Here is an 18,820-nt window from a genome sequence, read left to right on the forward strand (position 1 = left end):
GCTGGAAGTACAACTGTGGCTCAAATGGTAGGGCAGTAGTTTGAGCATAAGAAGTTCAGGGACAGTGCCCAAACCATGAATTTATACATCAGGACTAGTGTGCATGAGCACGTGTGTGCTCATACCCCACCCCCACATGATCTTTTGTAGATATGATTGTGCTGATACTTCCAAAGAATATGATTGGTGAGCAGAGGTCTACAGATATCCATCTTATACTGGTGAATTGAATTAGAAATACTCCTAGAAATACAGGAGTATGACCTATACACCTTTGTGCTCTGATGATACAGGTGGTTCAGAGAGGATGCACTGAAGCATTTGCTCCCAGTTATACAACTACTGAATGATAAAAATGGTCCTGAAGACTTTGGAGCTGTCCTGGAACAACTATCCCTTGTTCAAAAATGACTGGAGTCCAACTCAGACTGGAGTATCAAACTCATCCACTGAAAATATTCTGCTTGCCAAGATTTTCAACTGCAAATAGGATAGAAAAAGTTGTTCTGCATTAAGAGACAAAAATTCAAGGGCTGTGAGTTTGGCCTAGTGGTAGAGTGCTTGCCTAGCATACATGAAGACCCAGATTCGATTCCTCGGTACCACATACATAGAAAAGCCAGAAGTAGTGCTGCAGCTCAAGTGGCAGAGTGCTAGCTTTGAGGAAAAAGCCCAAGGACAGTGCTTAGGCCGAGTTCAAGCCCCAGGACTGGCCAAAAAAAAAATTCAAGTACCAAAGCCTTTGTTTATATTTAGATACAACAGACAACAATGGATTCTTCAATCAATGTTCCATAAAGTTTTAGAACTTTTTAAACTATAACTTAAGGAAAAGGTAATTTTTTGTACCAGGACTACAGTTGTCTACAAGAAGCAAACAAAAAACAAGTCAGTTGAGATTGTTCTGCTGTGAGTCTCTGAAACTGTAATCTTACAAAACTAACTGTCAACAACATTCAGTACAGTTGAACTTATCATTGTATAAAAGGCATCTAGCCTCAATAGCCTGTGGCTTCTGTCAACCACATCTAAAGCCAGGCTAGGAATTTTCTGCCTAGGTTTCAGAATTTTTTTCTAAAACTGGGAGATTGTTTTCCAGAGAGGATTTGTGTACTGAAGTTTACCTGGCTAAAGATGCAACAATTTTATAGAAATCCAGTTAGGAAAACTTCTAATTTGTTGTCCCAGACGTCCAGGTTTATTATAGACACCAAAGACTCCCTGTGCATGGGACTTTCTTTGATATTCACATCTAGTTGCTTTGGCCCTAACTTACTATCAATGAGCTTCCCATTCCCTTCTGAGTGGGGGTCCAGATGAGCACTCACAACAGGCAGTACAGACAACACATGGCACTCACTACTGGAGGGCGTCTCATTTCTCATTCAGTTGGAAAGAATGAGGGAATAAAACTCCCAGACCTTTCAGAGGTCTGTGCGGAGAAGTAGTTAACTTGGAGTTAATGGATGGTGAAAATGGTTACATTCAAGCTTTCTAGTGTACTGTGAAGATTTTGTAGTCTTGGCCCAGAAAGGTCTATAACACTTTCAAGTAAAACTCAACCCAATTTCCCACACTTGACTAAAGAGCTGTGACCAGTTCAAATAGTGAGCATAAAGGTACAGCAGGGCCTGAGCTGTTTTTCTGACTGTGATTATTATTATTTTTTTGGTCGTGGGGCTTAAACTCTAGGTTTGGGTGCTGTCCCTGAGCTCTTTAGATCAAGGCTACCGCTCTATCCCTTGAGCTACAGATAGATAGATGGAGATAAGAGTCTCACGGGCTTTAATGCCTGGGTTGGCTTTGAATTGCGATCCTCAGATCTTAGCCTCCTGAGTAGTTAGGATTACAGGTGTGAGTCACCGTGGCCGGCTCCTGATTGTAATTCTTAAGAAAATCAACTGTTGAAGCTCTTGACATCTTGGTAGTTGGGAATTATAGCAGTTATAGAATATGGAAAGTCGCAGGCTCTGCTTCTCATGTCAGGTGCGCATCACAGGTACTAAAGGAACTAAAGGTACTCAGATTGCTAGAGGCATGCAAAGGCAAATGTTCTAGTTCTTCATCTAGCCTCTTCCTTCTATAATTGATTTTTCACTGCTTTAGTGTTCTCTAGATTCAAGAGAACATGTCAAGATAAGTAGGTGGGTGGAGTCTATTAGAGAAGCATCATGAAAAAAGCAATTCTAGATCCACAGTAAGTCTCTCTCTCTCTCTCTCTCCCTCTCCACCTCCCTCCCACCCTCTCTCTCTTCTGCATTTATGCATGGGAGTAAAGAGTGATTAAAATAAAGACTACTAAGATTTTAGATCACATACTCAGGATGGTATCTGGTGTGTAAACCAGAGCTGTGATATCTACCTTATTTGTTGCATCAATAAACTTGACTCCTTTATATGAGACTGAAAGAATAATAGTAGGGACCTTCTTCATTTGCTCTGTAGACTTCTGAAATTAAAATTAGAAAGCTGTTAGAGCAGTATGCGTTGCATGGCAACTGAAGCACATAATCTTTCTTCTTGAAAGATAAAAATGAACTCAAGCTAACACACACACATACCCCCCTTCCCCCCACTAAATACTCTAATTTAAGTGTTTGTCTCTCTTTGGATTAACAATGTTTTGGACTTTTTAAGTCCGTGTCTTGTACTGGAGGACTAAACAGCACGGTTGTTGGCCGTCTGCTTCCTGTGGGTGGAAGACCCATAAGAGGGACAATGATTCTGCATGTATTCTTCTGACAAGTCACATTATATTTAACTCCACTAGTGCATCGTACATGATCAAATCATATGCCAATGCTGCCCCTTTTCCCAGTCACCCTCATTCCTCAAGGCATAGGACTGTTTGGACAGGGACTTAAAATAAATTTAAAATAAATCATTAAAAACTATATATATATATATATTTTTCTAGTACTTGTGCTTGAACTCAGGCTGTTGCCTGAGTTTCTTTCTGGTTAATTGGAGATGAAGTTTCCAATGACTTTTCAGCCTACGCTGGCCTCACATTTGGATTTTCCTGATCTCAGGCTCTTGAGTAGCTAGGATGATAGGCATGAACTTGTGGAGCCCAGCTGGTGAGTTTTTCATAAAGCTGGTCAAATCCGTGGAAGCTGATACCAAATTTATAGCAGACTCACATAGGACCATATCGTTCATAAACTGCCTACACCAGCTAAGCCCTCTAGGAGCCATCTGTACCAGGAGCCCACAGCCATCAAGTCCAGGTAGCCTACTTTATCAGGCAGAGCTGCTAAATTCCCTTAGGCTAAGTGCTTATGATAGATGTTCATGACAGCTTAACATGCTTAGGGTTTGTAGCAACGTCAGTTTTATGCAGCTGCAAAAAGTTTCTCTGTAATGGAGTCTGTGCCCTTTTTGTTTATTTTCATCATTTATCACCGGTGACCAACATTCTGTTTATTTCATTTTCCTCCACGGGTATTCTTAATAATCACATTCAATATCAAGAAGAACTTACCTGACAGTTAGCCTGATGGATGTTCCGAACAAGACAGGTGAGAAAACACAATAGGGGAGAAAATACAAAAAGGTGAGAGAGAGACAACCATTTCAACAATTCATGAACAGCATAAATTCATTAAAAACTAAAGATGTCACAAAGAGAATAAGGCTCTGCAGATAGATGCAGATGCAGTGAAATTGTTATTTTAGAAACTGCTGCAGGCTTTCCCAGACTTCCTTTCTCCTTTTCATTCTGTTTACTGCATTGCACAATCTTAGGACTGACACACAAGAATCTTTTGCTTTCAGCTTTTCACAGCCAGTTGTCTTATGCAGAATCGGGGGGAGGGGAGGACTTTTTTATCTCTTCTTTTATATCACCCAGTGTTTCATTTTTAAATTCTGAAATGTGCCAGAATTAAGGAAAGTATTTAACTGGTGAGAGAATCACTCTGAACTCAATGATGATAATTCTATTAGACTCTTTTGCTTGACACCCAGGAGTTTCACATCGTTCTGATCGTTTTTATACCAGTATCATTTTGAGAGCTCTCATACCTGTCCTGGAAACAAAGGAATTTACTAAGAACAGTATATTATATATATATATATATATATATATATATATATATATTGCGCCCCACAGTATGGAAACAAGAAGCTTTTTTGAAATGCTTTTAAACTTGTTTTAAAATTATCTAGACTCACAATTTTCTTTTGCAGTTGCCGAAAAAAGAGATTATGAAAATAGAATCAAGATAATATCCTTTGATATCTTTAATGCTTTTCTCAATGACTTCTTATAAGTGTACAAGACAAATCAAGACAAAGCTAGAAGAAATAACATGAGTATGCAGGTTTTAAGGCAAAGCACTGGCTGAATTCCGTGAAGAGAAAATTGCCCATGGAAGCAGAGACAATGTTCTGGTCCACTGAATTATGTGTGAGGAACTAACTCTTTGCGAAGAACAACAATGGGTTTTAAACAAATCACCTTACTCATCTCTGGCCACGTGAATACTGTCTCATGGATAGCTCTTTCAGTAACATGAAACAATGCACAGCTAACCTCAAGAGGAAATGTCAATATTTTATTTATAATTAAGAAATATCCAATTTGTTACAGGTTCAGTGACTGAGTATTTTGAGTAGTTTGGAAGAGCTGAGGATGCTAAATCAATGGCTGCCTGAGTGAGAGCTGCACTGAGGAAGATGAACCTGCAACTGGATTCTGCAGGCAGAGGGCTGGGCATGATTAGCCCTTGGTAGGAGAAGAATGGACACATTAAAGCCATTTCTGGCTGATGGAGCATGAAGAAACAGCCATATGAAACACTGGCAAATGCAACAATAGAAATATGAACAGAGTGCTTCTGGAGCTATGAGCAGGGAAGGTCTCCTCTTGGATAAGAAAAAAAGACACGTTTTCATTCATTCATCATTCATTCAACCAGTCAAGACTGACTATCTGCTTAGGGATGAATGTGAATTTTTCATGTGGCAAGAGAGGGGAAATAAAGGCCATTTTAGCAGCAGACCCTTTACCACGCCCCCTCATCTTTTCATGAGAAATATTGTGGAGGGTTTAGGTAACTGGTACGGAATGAGGGTGACACAGTATGTTTGGATAGTTGTGACTTCCTCTGCTAAAAAGGGACTCATTGGATGCTTAATTAGGGAGTGATGCAACAAAAAGATAGTTCTGCTGGTTGGATAGAGGATGGAAGGTAGACAGATGCAGGGAGTCAGGGAGCTATTTCCAGAAAGAACCTAAGTTACGCTGACATACAGGTGCTGGAGAGTGCAGGGTGGAGGCTCCATACTGATGAGGATCTGTTGATTGATCCACTAGGGAAGAGTAGGACACCATTAGTTGAGACAGGAATACTGAAAGAAGCATGCTTTGGCACAGAGATAATGGAGGTGCTTTTGCAGATGCTGAAGGTGATAACCAGGCAGAGATGTCATGTAGAAACTCAGAGATGAGGAGCAGATCTGGAAATCCATCTGCCTCTTTAGAAGTAGGTGAGGAGATGGAAACAGACAAAATGGCTTAAGGAAAAATAAGACTAGTACTAAGGAACACATATCAGTTGAAGGTTAATTTTTCTTTTCTTTTTTCTTTTTACATTGTCTCATGTAGAAGAGCTGTATTTTTCTTTAACATTTTTCACCTAATTGTTATTATAAAGGTGATGTACAGAGGGGTTATAGTTACATAGCTCAGGTATAAGTACATTTCTTTTGATTTCTTTCTTGTGAATCATGGGGCTTGAACTCAGGGCCTGGACGCTATCTATCCCTGAGCTCTTCAGCTCAAGGCTACCACCCTTTGTCCATTTCTGTGCCTCCCCTTACATGCCCAAAGGTAGATGAATAAATAAGACCAAAAGAAAAGGAAGTGAAACAGCAATAAAGAAAACATCTATTGTTCATTTTGATAAATATTATTTTGTATAATCAGATGCACATAGGCATTATGCCTTTGTGTTCATCTTCTAAGAGTATTCTCCTTTGCTCTCATTGTATATGAACACCTAGCAGAAGGCTAATTTTTTAGAGCCATTGAAGGAACCTGAAATGGGGGTTGGAAGATGGCCACAGGCAATGCTAGAGAAGCCAAAGAGGAAATGGCTTAAAATGGCTTAGATGGTGCCCAATGTTTTTTTTGTTTTGTTTTGTTGATCATAGTGCTTGAGTTCTGGGTCTGGGCACTATCCCTGAGCATTTCAGCTCAAGGCTACCACCCTACCCCTGGGCCTGGATGTTGTTCCTGAGGTCTTCAGCTCAAGGATACTACCCACCCTACCCTTGAGCCACAGTGCCACTCCGATTTTCTACTGGTTAATTGGAGATAAGAGTCTCATGACTTTAGTGCCTGGACTGGCTTTGAACCTTGATCCTTAGATCTCAGCCTCCTGAGTGGCTAGGATTATAGGCGTAAGCCATCAACCCGGTGGTGCCCAATGTTTTAAAGTCTAAAAATGGTGCCTAGCACACAAAAATTGCTAACTTTATTGGGCATGCTGGATGAATCCCTGCCCCTAACAGCCAGAAAGATTTGTGGTTGATTTTGTGTGTGTGTGTATCATGGGGCTTGAACTCAGGGCCTGGGCACTGTCCCTGAGTTCCTCTGCTCAAGGATAGTGTTCTACCATTTTGAGCAGTAAGTGCCATTTCTAGTTTTCTGGTGGTTACTTGGAGATAAAGAGTCTCACAGACTTTCCTGCCTGGGCTGGCTTTGAACCATGATCCTCAGATCTCAGCCTCCTGAGAAGCAAGGATTACAAGTTTGGGCAAATAAAGGGAGTCTTTGGGAGTCTAATTAGGGAGGCAAAAAATTCAGTAAGTTCTTACTTCATTGTATGAGCCCTTCACTGGTAGATAAAAGTGAGCCCAGAGCTCTAGTTCAGTCCCTGCACTCCAAGTCCCATCTTCCCTGCGACAAAGCTCTTAGGGACAAGTGTAACTCAGCATTGCTGCTGAGCTTATAAAGGCTCCACTCAGGCAGCACGCAGCTCTGCTTTAGTCTGACTAGAGAGTACTCCCAAGATTTTACTATTTGAGCTTTATCTATCTGTACCAACACAATTTTCATCTTCAGGCTCATTTCCCCAGTAAACTGCCCAAGGCGGGCATTGTTTTATGGCTCACTTTGATGTCTAGTTGCTTTGGAGATTTTTATGAGCACTTCCTTCTTTTCTTTCTTTTTGTGCTGGTCCTGGGTCTTGAAATCAGGGCCTGGATGCTGTCCCTGAGCTTCTTTTCCTCAAGGCTAGTACTCCACTACTTGATTCACAGCTTACATTTCTGGCTTTTTTTTCTTTTTGGTGGGGGGAGGAGTTCATTGGAGATAAGAGTCTCATAGACTTTCCTGCCTAGGATGGCTTCAAAACACAACCCTCAGATCTCAGCTTCCTGAATAGCCAGAATAACAGGTGTGAGCCATCAGTGCCTAGCTTATTTTCTTTTTCCTTCCTTCCTTCCTTCCTTCCTTCCTTCCTTCCTTCCTTCCTTCCTTCCTCCCTCCCTCCCTCCCTTTCCCTCCCTTCCTTACTTTTCTTCTTTCCTCTCTTTCTTTCTCTCTCACTCTTTTTTTTTCTCTTGTTTCTGGAGCCAGAGTCTCACTTCACAGTCTTGACAAGCCTCAAGCATTAGAAATCCTGCTGCTACCAGACCTGGCCTATTGTGTCTCATTTTCAAAGGAACAGTATGGAAATATCCTTTTTCTGAGTGCATGGGTTCACTGACCACCAAGTGCAGTTTTCTCAAACAGGAATGAGGAGAGAGAGGTTTACGATGGTGGCACTTCCATTGTGACTGGTTGTGCTGGGTGGAGGTCTGGAGTTATGCTAGTGTTATAGGAATAGTTTGTTTGTGCCTGGGTCAGCAGAAGAAGGGGCAGGGGATAGTGAGGCAGCCTGTGGGGGGACACCCAGCATCATTATTTTTACAACACTCTGGTCACTCACAGTGAATCAGACACATCTGCTGGGGAAGGCATTTTGCATGGCTTACCCTGAGAATGCTTTCCAAAGCCGAGGCATAACTATTAATTTTACCATATAATACTTCCCTTAGATAGCTACAAAGCTTAATTATTGTATTTGTTTTCAGCAAGTAAATTAAAATAGGATCAAACGATTATGTTTGCTAGCCCTCAGTGACTGTCAAATGAGTAACAAAAAATACCGAAAACAAAAGCAACACTGTGATGATTGTGTATGTGAAAATACTAGCTAGCTTGTGGGGATCTAGAGGCATTAATGTTGGGTCATAAAGCATCTGTTTGAAGCTCAGTGTGAAGGTTGTTGTTGAAGAGAAGTTTCCTGGGCTTCCCAGATAGGCAGGGTGGCCTTCTTAGTGCTTCTCCATCTCAGCGCCACTGCACCAGGTCTCAGGGGCTCTGCTTCCCTCACTATCTGGGGAAATACTGGAGAGCCATCTATGCCTGCCTTGATTCGTCTCCCCATAATCACTACCAGGTTTCTCTCTCACAAAATTTGCTAAACATAGCTAGTTCACAGGACACAGCCTCATGGGCTGAAATCCCTTCCTGGGAAAGGTAGAAGCCAAGGGAGAAGCAGGAAGCCAATGTTGGAAAGAAAAGCCACTATGTCAGCCTTGACACACACTGGCTTGGCAAACTTTTCAGACATGTAGTGCCCACAGGCAGAAGGAGGCCTTGGAGGCATGGAGGAGAGGGCAGACATGACTTCAGGGTTACCAAGCGGTTCCTATGGGGCGGAGGACAGGGCTCAAAGGCCCAGTGAGTGGTCAGCATCCAGGAGAACAGGATGACTGTCAAGTCCTTCTGAGGAGAGGGGCTCCCACTGCAGGTGAGGAGGAAAGCAGGACAGCTTCTGGGAGGGCAGAATTATTACTGGGGACGAGCCAGAGGAAAGCTGCTCTTTAAAAATACTTTGGGCTTTCATATGTCACTAATCACTGGGGACTGGGAAATGAGGCTTAATGATCTCTCTATGGAGTTTCTGCTCAGGAAACTCTTGGCATAAAGGCTGACACAGAACCTAACTAAGACTATGCGACAGGACCAGGCAAAGGGGGAAGTGGCCATTCTGTCGACTTCTTGCTGGGAAAGAGGAACTCACCAACTGTGGCTGAAGGATGACAGAACATAATGTTGTATCCTCAAACCCCTCCACCCCCTGTTCCTGTTCTTCTACCTGAGCAGGGCAGTCATTCAACAGAGTGACCTCAGTAGATGTCCAGTGCACAGAGCCAGTGATTCTCCAATAAGGAGGGCCTGGTGAGTAAGATGGTTTCTGACTCAAGGAGTGGAGGTGGGGCCTGAGAATTTGCAATGCTAATCAGTTTCCAGATGCTGCTGAGGCTGCAGGTTTGGGGCTTACACTTGGAGAAGCTGATCAGTTTGATTGAAAGTCACTGTCAGAACTGTGCTCTGCTGCTCTGCACGTAAACTTAGTGGTGCTGCAGCCCACATTAATTCAGAGAGGAGCTAGTTTATCAAAACGGGCTTCCTCCACTTGACAAGTGATTTCCAAAAATCCATTGTTGGCATTTAGCTACAGCTCTTGGTCTTGAGAGCAATTAGCAAGAATTTATTTAATCCATTCATAGTTTTGCTCAGGGACTATGAGAGCAGAATATTTCTCACAAAAGATACAGACTGGGAGTTGAAGGCAAATTGTAGCTATAGTTACAGTGAGAGGACCTGGCTTCACAATGGACAGGTACGTGTCTCATCAAGTTCCCTTGTGCTCCCTCCACCAGAAGAGGAATATATCCAGATGACACATCTCCGTGGGGAGACGAGACACAGACACCAACAGGTGCTCAGCACTTCTTTGGGAGGATAAATCAGTACAAGTTTTCCAGAGAGCAACTTTGCAACAGCTGTCCAAAATTTCAGCTATGAATGCCCTTTGGCCTAGTTGCTCTCTACATTTGGTGGGTTTTCTAAGGAAGCCTTTGGAGAGATTGCAGAAGATTTAACATAGAGGGTGTAACCCAATTTGAAAAAAAAAACACCAAAAAACACCTGGAAATGATTCAATGATCAGCTGCGGGCTAGGAGGCTGGGTAAACATATTTCAGTTCGACTATGGATTGGAATGGTGTCAATATTCCAGTAATGAAGAAGAATACTCACTGGGAGAAATATTCAAAATATAGTGTGGTTTAAAAATAGGCTGAAATTTGGGGGATAGCTGTCTGTTTTGGGTCTCTCCCTCTTTTTCTTTTGGGTTTCTCCCTCTACTTACTTTCTTTCTCTTTCATTGACCTTTCTTCTGTTTTATTTAATATAACTGGTAAGAAGGGTCTGAGAGTAACTCCCCTTTCATGTAAGGGGACACTGTTGGAAAACCTAGCAGGCACTATGGAGGGAGAGGGGGTGCAGAATATACATGGAGATTAACTAGCCTAGGCAAAATGGTCTTTGCTTTCTTACATGGTCTGAAATGGAGTTAGGCAGTTAAGGGAGAATTTTTGTCAATTTTCCCATTAGTTAAGACTAAGAAGTCTTATGTTATTATACTACACTCTGACTTTAAATAAAATGATGACATGAATACTTTATTGTCTTAGGACACAATGTTCTAATCTGTAATAAATTCAGTGCTCTGAAAAAAAATAGGTTGTGAGCAGCAGGTGCAGATATTTTAGTTTTCTAGTGGAAAGTGATGCACATGAACACACATGTGAACCATATGAAGTCACACAGGAAGAAGAATTTAGCAGTGAGGCATTCACCACCTCTGAGAGGCAGTAAAACTACTCTTCTTCCTGCTGATCTCTGTTTTAGAAGTGGACAATAATGTATGTATCTCATGTTTGTAGTAAGAAATGCATTGAAGATTTTTTATTAAAGAATTTATTAATATTGATTTTTACATCATGCATTGAAGTTTTAAACTCAGTGTTTGTAAGCATATCCTCAGCTGTGTGTGTGTGTGTGTGTGTGTGTGTGTGTGTGTATGGACATCTTGACTTTATGACAAATTCCTGCTTTGTGTACTACAGTGAACAAAACAAAACAAAACAAAACAGGAGGGGTTGGGCATATTGGTATATATCTGTAATCCCAGATACTCAGGAGGCAATGCCTGGAAGGATCCCAGCTTGAGGCCAGCCTGAGAAAGAAGTTAGCAAAACTCCATTTCAACCAAGGCAGATGGGAGTTTCATGTCTGTAATCCCAGCTACAGGAGAGGAAGTAAGCAGGAGGACTGAGTTCTGATACCAGCCCGGGGGCATCAGACCCTTCCTCAAAAGTAATTTAAAGCAAAAATGGAGTAGGAGTGTGGAGTTAGTGGCTGAGTAGCAAGCAGGAGGCCTTAGTTCAAACCCAAAACCAGTACTGCCAAAGACAGTGGAAACAAAGGGAGGGTTAAGATGGACTTAAGATGGAGAAGAGAGAAGGAGAGAAAACAGTATGCGGTTAAGTTACATCAGGATTTCTGGTTTGCTGTGTGGTTTGCTATTGAACCTTTGTTTAATTACCTCATTTGTAAAATAAATATGCTATAGCATTCTCCTTTTCATAGAGCTGTCCAGAACATTGCATAAAAGAATTTAGTGCTTCACACTGGTTACTCTGAAGATGGAGGCCCCTTTGTAAAGCATAGTAACCCACTGGTAAAATAAAGCAGTGGCAACAATAAACATTCAACAGAACAATATATCTGGTCCAAAGATGACAACCTAGCTAATTAATTTATACAGGGTCTAGTTATGTAGTGCCAGCTGCCCTTGAACTCTACATCCTCTTGCCTCAGCTTCCTCGGTGCTGGAATTGTAGATGTGCATACACTATTGTGCCCTGTCACTGACAACCAATTACACTGAAATATTTAGAAGGAGAATTTAAAACAAGTGAATTTAAAATCAGACTCAGAAGAAGCTCATGGACTATTTCAATGATATGGTATAGTGGAGGTGTCATGTGCGAGAGAAGAGCCAGTAATATGAGCAATAAAAACAATGGTAAAATAAAGGGTACTGGGGCAGGGAGCTGCCATGAGTGCTGCTTAGTCTTTTAGTAGGTAGTCCCCTGAGAAAACATTCATAAAGGGAGCAGTGTATATGTGCAAAGCTCAGCAATACAGAGTTAAAATGTGATTGTGGTTTGTATATACTCCTATTTTTAAAATACCATATTATCAGAGAAAGTAAGTTTGTGCAGAATATTAAACTCAATACACAGAACTATCTCTTCCAAAACAGCAGATGTTGCCAGATACAGTAGATGAAGCCTATACCCTAGCTACTTGAAAATAGAGGTATATGTCTGTGGGGGTGGTTTCAAAGGCAGCCTGAGCATCAAAGTTCAGGAGACTCCATCTTAACCAATGGCTTGTCACATAGGTGTGTGCTTATTATCTCAGTTATGGCAGAAGCACCATGGCTGGTATGCGCCTGCCATTCCCAGGGGTAAGGGAAAGCACAAGTAAGGAGATCATAGCCCAGGCCTGCCTGGGGAATAAAAGGAGACCCTACTTTGAAAATAAACAACACGAAAAGGGACTGGAGATGTGGATTAAGTGACAGCTAACCTGGCAAGTTAGGCTGAGTTGACTCCTCAATATCATTAAAAAGATGTTTCCTAATAGTACCTTTTTAATTTAAGTAGGAAAGAATGAAGTTCTGTATATTAGTGATAATTAAACCTTGGGTAAAATTCAGAGTTGGGGATGGGGTATGTGTAAGTCTAGGAAGGCAAATGGAATAGAACTTCACTAGATCAGAGCAAATCCCCATTCACCACACACTGGAGGTCTTGGAATCTTCAGGCTGGAATCCCCCAGACCGCTGAAGGGCCAAAGCAATATACTTCATTTGGTCCTACAGATGGACACATTATTTAGAAGGGGTAACTCCAAACAGAAAGCCACAAAATTGCCTTTACAACCTAATCAACAGTTTCCCTGGTTCATTTCCCCTCCCTTGCTTGGCAATGGCCAAATATGCATCAGCCACAAGGTTCTTCCAGAGACTGTGCCATCGACTCTGCCTTGGAGCTCAGCTGCTTCCAGAAAACCAAATTTTTTTTTGAATCATAGCGCAGAGCCTCTAAAAGAGTCCTAAGGTTTGGGATAGTATTACTTATTGTGTACTAGAAATTCAAGATAGTGAGAGAGACTCTATCTTCAGAGTTGGACTGAAAAATGAAACAAAGCTGGGAGCTGGTGGCTTACTGCCTATAATTCTAGCTACTCAGGAGGCTGAGATCTCAGGATTGAGGTTCAATCAAAGCCAGCCTGGGCAGGAAAGGCCATGAGACTCTTATTTCCAATCAACTACCAAAAAGGTTAAAGTGGAGCTGTGGCTCAACTGGTAGAGCATTAGTCTTGAGCAAAAAACCTCAAGGACAGTGCTCAGGCCCTGAAGATCAGCACACACACACACACACACACACACACACACACACACACACACACACGAAACCAAAGTGAATCTATCCACTCACTTGGAGGAAGACTAATGTATTTTGAAATGTTAGTTAATAAGGCACTTTACACGCATCACAATATCTGGTAAGGTAGCAATGACAAAGCAGGTGTGGTCCCTGCTTCAGGGGGTGTTTATGTGGTGCCGTGTGAGGTACGACAGTAAGCTGCTGCTTCTAAGAGGAACATGGCAGGAAGCTCATCATGCCCAGCACCCCATGGCTAATACCCCCCACCCCGGCATGGGAACAGTTCTAGGAATGAAGACTGTCTGAGTGTGCATTTAGCCAGATAACTTAACCAGCGATGTAAAAGGCAGCACTAAGTGAGTATGCTTAGATTAAACACACATCCTTTACAACTCTTCACACATCAGTAATATGTTTTTAGATTAAAAAAATCTTAAGTAGATATGTCAGTAAACCTGTCATGGTAAAGAAAATAAGCCAGGAGCAAACTACTTTGTAGAAATCATTCCACTTAAAAAATGCTTCAATATCAAAGGACATCTAATCTCTGGATTCTATTAAAGAAAACAGCATACAATAAAACAGGAACTGCAATTTTACTTAAGGAAAAATGATCAAGGTTTAGAGCAAGCTCCTATTGACTTGTATTTACTAAACACAACTTAGAAGCTAATCTTGAGTTTGCATGCGGGGAAAGAAAAATCTCAAGACCAAAGGCATGCATACAGTAAAAGACATGCGTATAGTATTCCTATCATATTGACAAAAATTTGGAAATAATCAAGCTGCAATGAAGAATGTTTAGATTTTAATGTGTTTGTCAAAACCCAGAACAGGATACAGTGTAATTCTATGAATGGAACCTAGCACAAACGATGGCCTTTAGTTAACCACACAATATCCACCCTGGCTCATAACTATGAGGAACATACTACGCTAATTCTAGATGTGAGGAATAAGGTGGCAGCAGTATAGGGAATGTTTATTGTTTGTCTTTAGGTTTTATTAAAATTAAGATGTTATTTGTCCTAAGATTTTTCTTTTCCTGATGCAAGTTCTTACAATTAGCTTCAAAATTGTGTTTAGTGAACATGAATCAATAGAAGCTTGATACTTTTTTTTAAAACTGCAATTTTCTGTAGCAAGAAGCTACTTCGTATGATGATGGTAGATACAGATCATTATCACTTTGTCCAAATTCAGGCCCTACAACACCATCCTCCAGTAACTATGGACTAGGGGAGGGGACATATAGATGCAGGCTCATCAGTATTAGCGCTGGACGACTTTGAGGACAGATGCTGGCAAGGGAGGGAGATACACGTCTGTGTATAGGGACAGTGAGTATACAGGAAATTCTGTATCGTCCTTGCATTTTTCTGTAAATGTAAAGCTGCTCTAAAAACTGAAGTCTATTAAAAATAAAGTTTTAAGAGCTATATAATGTGTGATTGTTGTTCTTAATGTACTATGTTATTTCTCATCTCTTTTGTTGTCCCTTGGTTATCTCATATTGTTTCAGTATCTTACCTTGTTATCTGGTATATTGTATATATGTTTACTTGTTTATTTGAAATAGGATAGGGAAGGGGGAAAAACAAGATGAGGGGCAGGGGTGGAGGGAGGGAAATGGAGACAAAAACATGAGAAGGTATCAATATTTGTGAAATAATGCACCTTCTATCTGGTGAATATAATGTAACCCTTCTAATAATTACAATAAAAATAGCAAAAAATAAAGTGCTTTAATTAAAAGAAAAAAAATTTTTGTCATGGGGCTTGAACTCAGAGCCTGGGACTACTCCCTGAGCTCTTTTGTTCAAGGCTCCCACTTTATCACTATGAGCCACAGAGCCACTTCCAGTTTTCTGGTGCTTAATTGGAGATAAGTGTCTCATGGACTTTCCTGTCCAGGCTGGCTTTGAACTGTGGTCCTCATATCTCAGCCTCCTGAATAGCTAGGATTACAGGCATGAGCCACCAACACCTGGCTTAATTTAAAAAAATTCTTAAAGAGCATTTGAAGGGGAAAAGGATCAATCAAAGAGACAGAAATGATACAATAATGTAGAATGATGTGAAATAAATGGCTCTAGAACATATTAATTTGTTTCATCTGATCATTTCATTTTTGTGTATGTACTGATTCTGGAACTTGAACTCAGGACCTGGGTCCGGTCGCTCATGTCTTTTTTGGTCAAAACTAGTGCTCTACCACCTGAGTCACCTCTGGATTTTTGGTGGTTAACTGGAGATAAAAAGGATCTCAGAGCCTTTCCTGCCTGGGATGGCTTTAAACTGCGATGTTTAGATTTCAGCCTCTTGAGTAACTAGGATTACAGGTGTGAGCCATTGACCCCTGGTCGGTATTACAATGTATTTCTACTTGAAATAATATGTAATAAAACATGAGGAAGTTAGTAAAAGTTAACTTTAATTCAAAAACCAAAGTGGAGTGAATGAACAGGCTTAGACAGGCCTAAAAGTTGACCAATTATACCTATCAAACACTTGGAATGCTTCTGAGGGGATGAGGGAAAAAGTAACTTGTTTCTGGGGGAGCAAAAGTAAATGCTGTAAAAACAATCTTATACTTACTAAGGATGCAAAGAGGACTTTTCCGAAATGTTAACATTATTTATGTTAACACATAGAACTGTACCTACCTATAGAGACATATCTATGTTAAATTTAGCCAGTTACAGACTACTTGTAGACAACCAAAACTATTTCTTAACAACATAAGTGACCTGTTTTTTCAGATGTCTTAGAACTCAAAACAAAGCTCATTCCCTGTATATTACAGAGGCAACCTAGACTGGAGATTCAGTGTAGGTAGCAGAATTCCACTGATTGTATCCAAATCCTGACACTATTGAACTGAATCCACTGCTTGAATTTGGATGTATTTCTTGACATCCTTTGATCAGATATGTAAAGTGAGTACAACAGGGTTGAACATTGCTCTAAAATCCAAAATGTTCCAAAATCTGAAAATTTCTGAGTTCAACATGAATGTTCCAGATAGAAAATTGCATAGCTGACTTGGTGTGATGGGTCAAAATGCAGATTTACCTAAAACACTGCTATGTGTGTAAGGCATATATGAAACAATATTTGGTGTTAAGGCTTGGGTCCCATCCTCAAGATAACCTCATTCTAAACTCTGAAAAAATTAAAAATCCATGTGTTCTTGGTCTCAAGCATTTTGGATAAGGGATAAAGTGCCTACCTCATGGAGTAAATGAAATTAATTCTCTTTGCTGGTATGCATGTATTAACTGTTAGGAGACCATGAATGTTATTTTTCAGGATCACCTATGATGATGCCTTAAGCCGACAGCAATGTGAAGATGATATGGGTGGTAAATGTCATTAAATGTTTTCTTCTAAGGGTCTGGCAACTCAGTGATAACACAGTCAAACATGAATCATCCTTGCTAACCAAGTACATTTATGGAAACATTGGTTCAAGAACAAATAAACCACTCTGATCTATTTCTTTTTGGAAATTTTAGTTGCAGGCTAAGGTGCACACTGTTGAACTGAAAACTACTTTTTTTTTTCAATTAAAAGAATCTGGCCTACATAATTTTTTATTGTATCTCAACTTTTTTTTTTTTTTTTTTTTGCCAGTCCTGGGCTTGAGTTCAGGGCCTGAGCACTGTCCTTGGACTTTCTCAAGGCTAGAGCTCTACCACATGAGCATCAGCACCATTTCAGGTTTTTTTCTATGTATGTGGTACCGAGGAATCGAACTTGGGTCTTCGTGCATGCTAGGCAAGCACTCTACTACTAGGCCAAACTCCTGGCCCACTGTATCTCAACTTTTAAGAATACCTGGGTCCTAAAGTATTTCCCATGGGAGTGGAGGAGATGATTATACTGGGACTTGAGGCTAAAATGCCACCAGGTTGAAAGCCTAGAATACAACTTTGGGTTCAAACTGAAAGTTAAAAGTTAAGATCAACATTATTTTTAGTTGATGAGAGGTGTAATATACAATGTGATTGTGCCTGATAACAGTCACACACTCTGTGCTTCTGGCATTGAAGGGTTCCATAAATGCAATCTGCCTTGAGGCTTATTTAATCAAAATGAGAAGTATGGGTTTATGATATTCTAAGAAGCTAAGTAAGTTTCTATTTTCACATAAGCCACTAAAACACGAGGGGCAGCAAAGGGCTGGCCCAAAGAACTGAAGAATGACATAGACACTGACAGCTTTTGCTAAGTTTCATTTTTAAACAGCATACAAATATTTAACTTAGTTATTTCTCTACTGATTCTATTAAATCGCTTTGTTATTGCTATCAGGATATAATTTCACATTCACTCAATTTTGAGCATTGGATGAAACTCAGATCACAGATCTGGTGTATTTTAAATGATGTCACACGAACATTGAAATATTTACCTTGATTACAACGCTGAAGTAGCTGGACTCAGGTAATTGACTTAATAATACTAAGTCAGAGATGCCAAATTTATTTCATAGATATGCTCATGAAAATCCCTGAAATGATTATGGAGCCTAATGGTTTTTTTTCTCCATTTTCTTCAATAAACTACTCAGAAAAAGCCAGAAGTAGCTGGGCACAGCGGCTCATGCCTGTAATCCTAGCTACTGAGAAAGCTGAGATCTGAGGTTCACAGTTCAAAGCCAAGGGCATCAAAGTCCTAGAGACTCTTATCTCCAATTAACCACCAGAAAACTGGAAATGGTGCTGTGACTCAAGGGATAGGGCGATTAGCCTTGAGCTGAAAGCTCAGGGACAGAGTCCAGGTCCAGAATTCAAGCCCCACGACTAAAAAAAAAAAAAAAGGAAAAAAGAAAAAAGGAAAAATGAAAAATGAAAAAGCTAGAAGCTAGAAGTGGCTCTCTTGGACAGTGGTCCTAGGTCCTTGAATTCAAGCCCCAGGGCCAGCAAAAGAAAAAATAAAGTTTGTGTTTTGGACTCAGACTTGAATTCCAGTCTGGATTTATTTGTTTGCTGTATGACTTTGAGAGAATTAATCTCTTTAAGCCTAAGTTTCTCCATCTGTAAGTGGAAATAACGATTACTCAAGGGCACACTATAATTAGTGAATATACAAAGCTAGCATATTATAAATAAAAATAACTCCCACTCAGAGAAAGCAACAACCACCTATATATAGTACCTATATATAGTACCTCAGTTTGTACTACATTAGACAAGTAACTATTTAGTCTTTTTAGTTTGGAATTGATCAAAATATTCTAAATAATTACCTAGTGACATTTCATTTCATGAACTCACACATTTTTTTTAGCTTCCCATGAATAGTTGATGCTACACATTTACCTTTGTAATTACTTTAGTTCAATTGTATACTTTTACAACTTTCCCACCCAAAAATGTCCATATAAAATTAGTGACAAGGCATACTGTCCATAAATAAAAAAATCCTTAAAATTGACTTCAGCTAG

The 18,820-nt window shown here is 40.4% G+C and overlaps 1 protein-coding gene across 9 annotated transcripts in view; it reads right to left on the reverse strand.

The window, feature by feature from the left end:
* The window catches only part of Anks1b (ankyrin repeat and sterile alpha motif domain containing 1B), a 905,411-nt gene that overhangs the window by 27,283 nt on the left and 859,308 nt on the right, over positions 1 to 18,820 (reverse strand). For all 9 annotated transcript variants that reach the window (XM_090328468.1, XM_090328467.1, XM_090328466.1 and 6 more), the window contains 2 exons: positions 3,485 to 3,496; positions 2,363 to 2,449 (listed from right to left, as the gene is read on the reverse strand). In XM_090328468.1, coding sequence (XP_090184594.1) covers positions 2,363 to 2,449; positions 3,485 to 3,496 — 99 coding nt within the window. The remainder of the gene's footprint in view (positions 1 to 2,362; positions 2,450 to 3,484; positions 3,497 to 18,820) is intronic.

This window comes from Megascapheus bottae, chromosome 2, assembly GCF_031878675.1.
Source record: "Megascapheus bottae isolate mThoBot1 chromosome 2, mThoBot2.hap1, whole genome shotgun sequence".
Classification (NCBI taxonomy): Eukaryota; Metazoa; Chordata; class Mammalia; order Rodentia; family Geomyidae; genus Megascapheus; species Megascapheus bottae.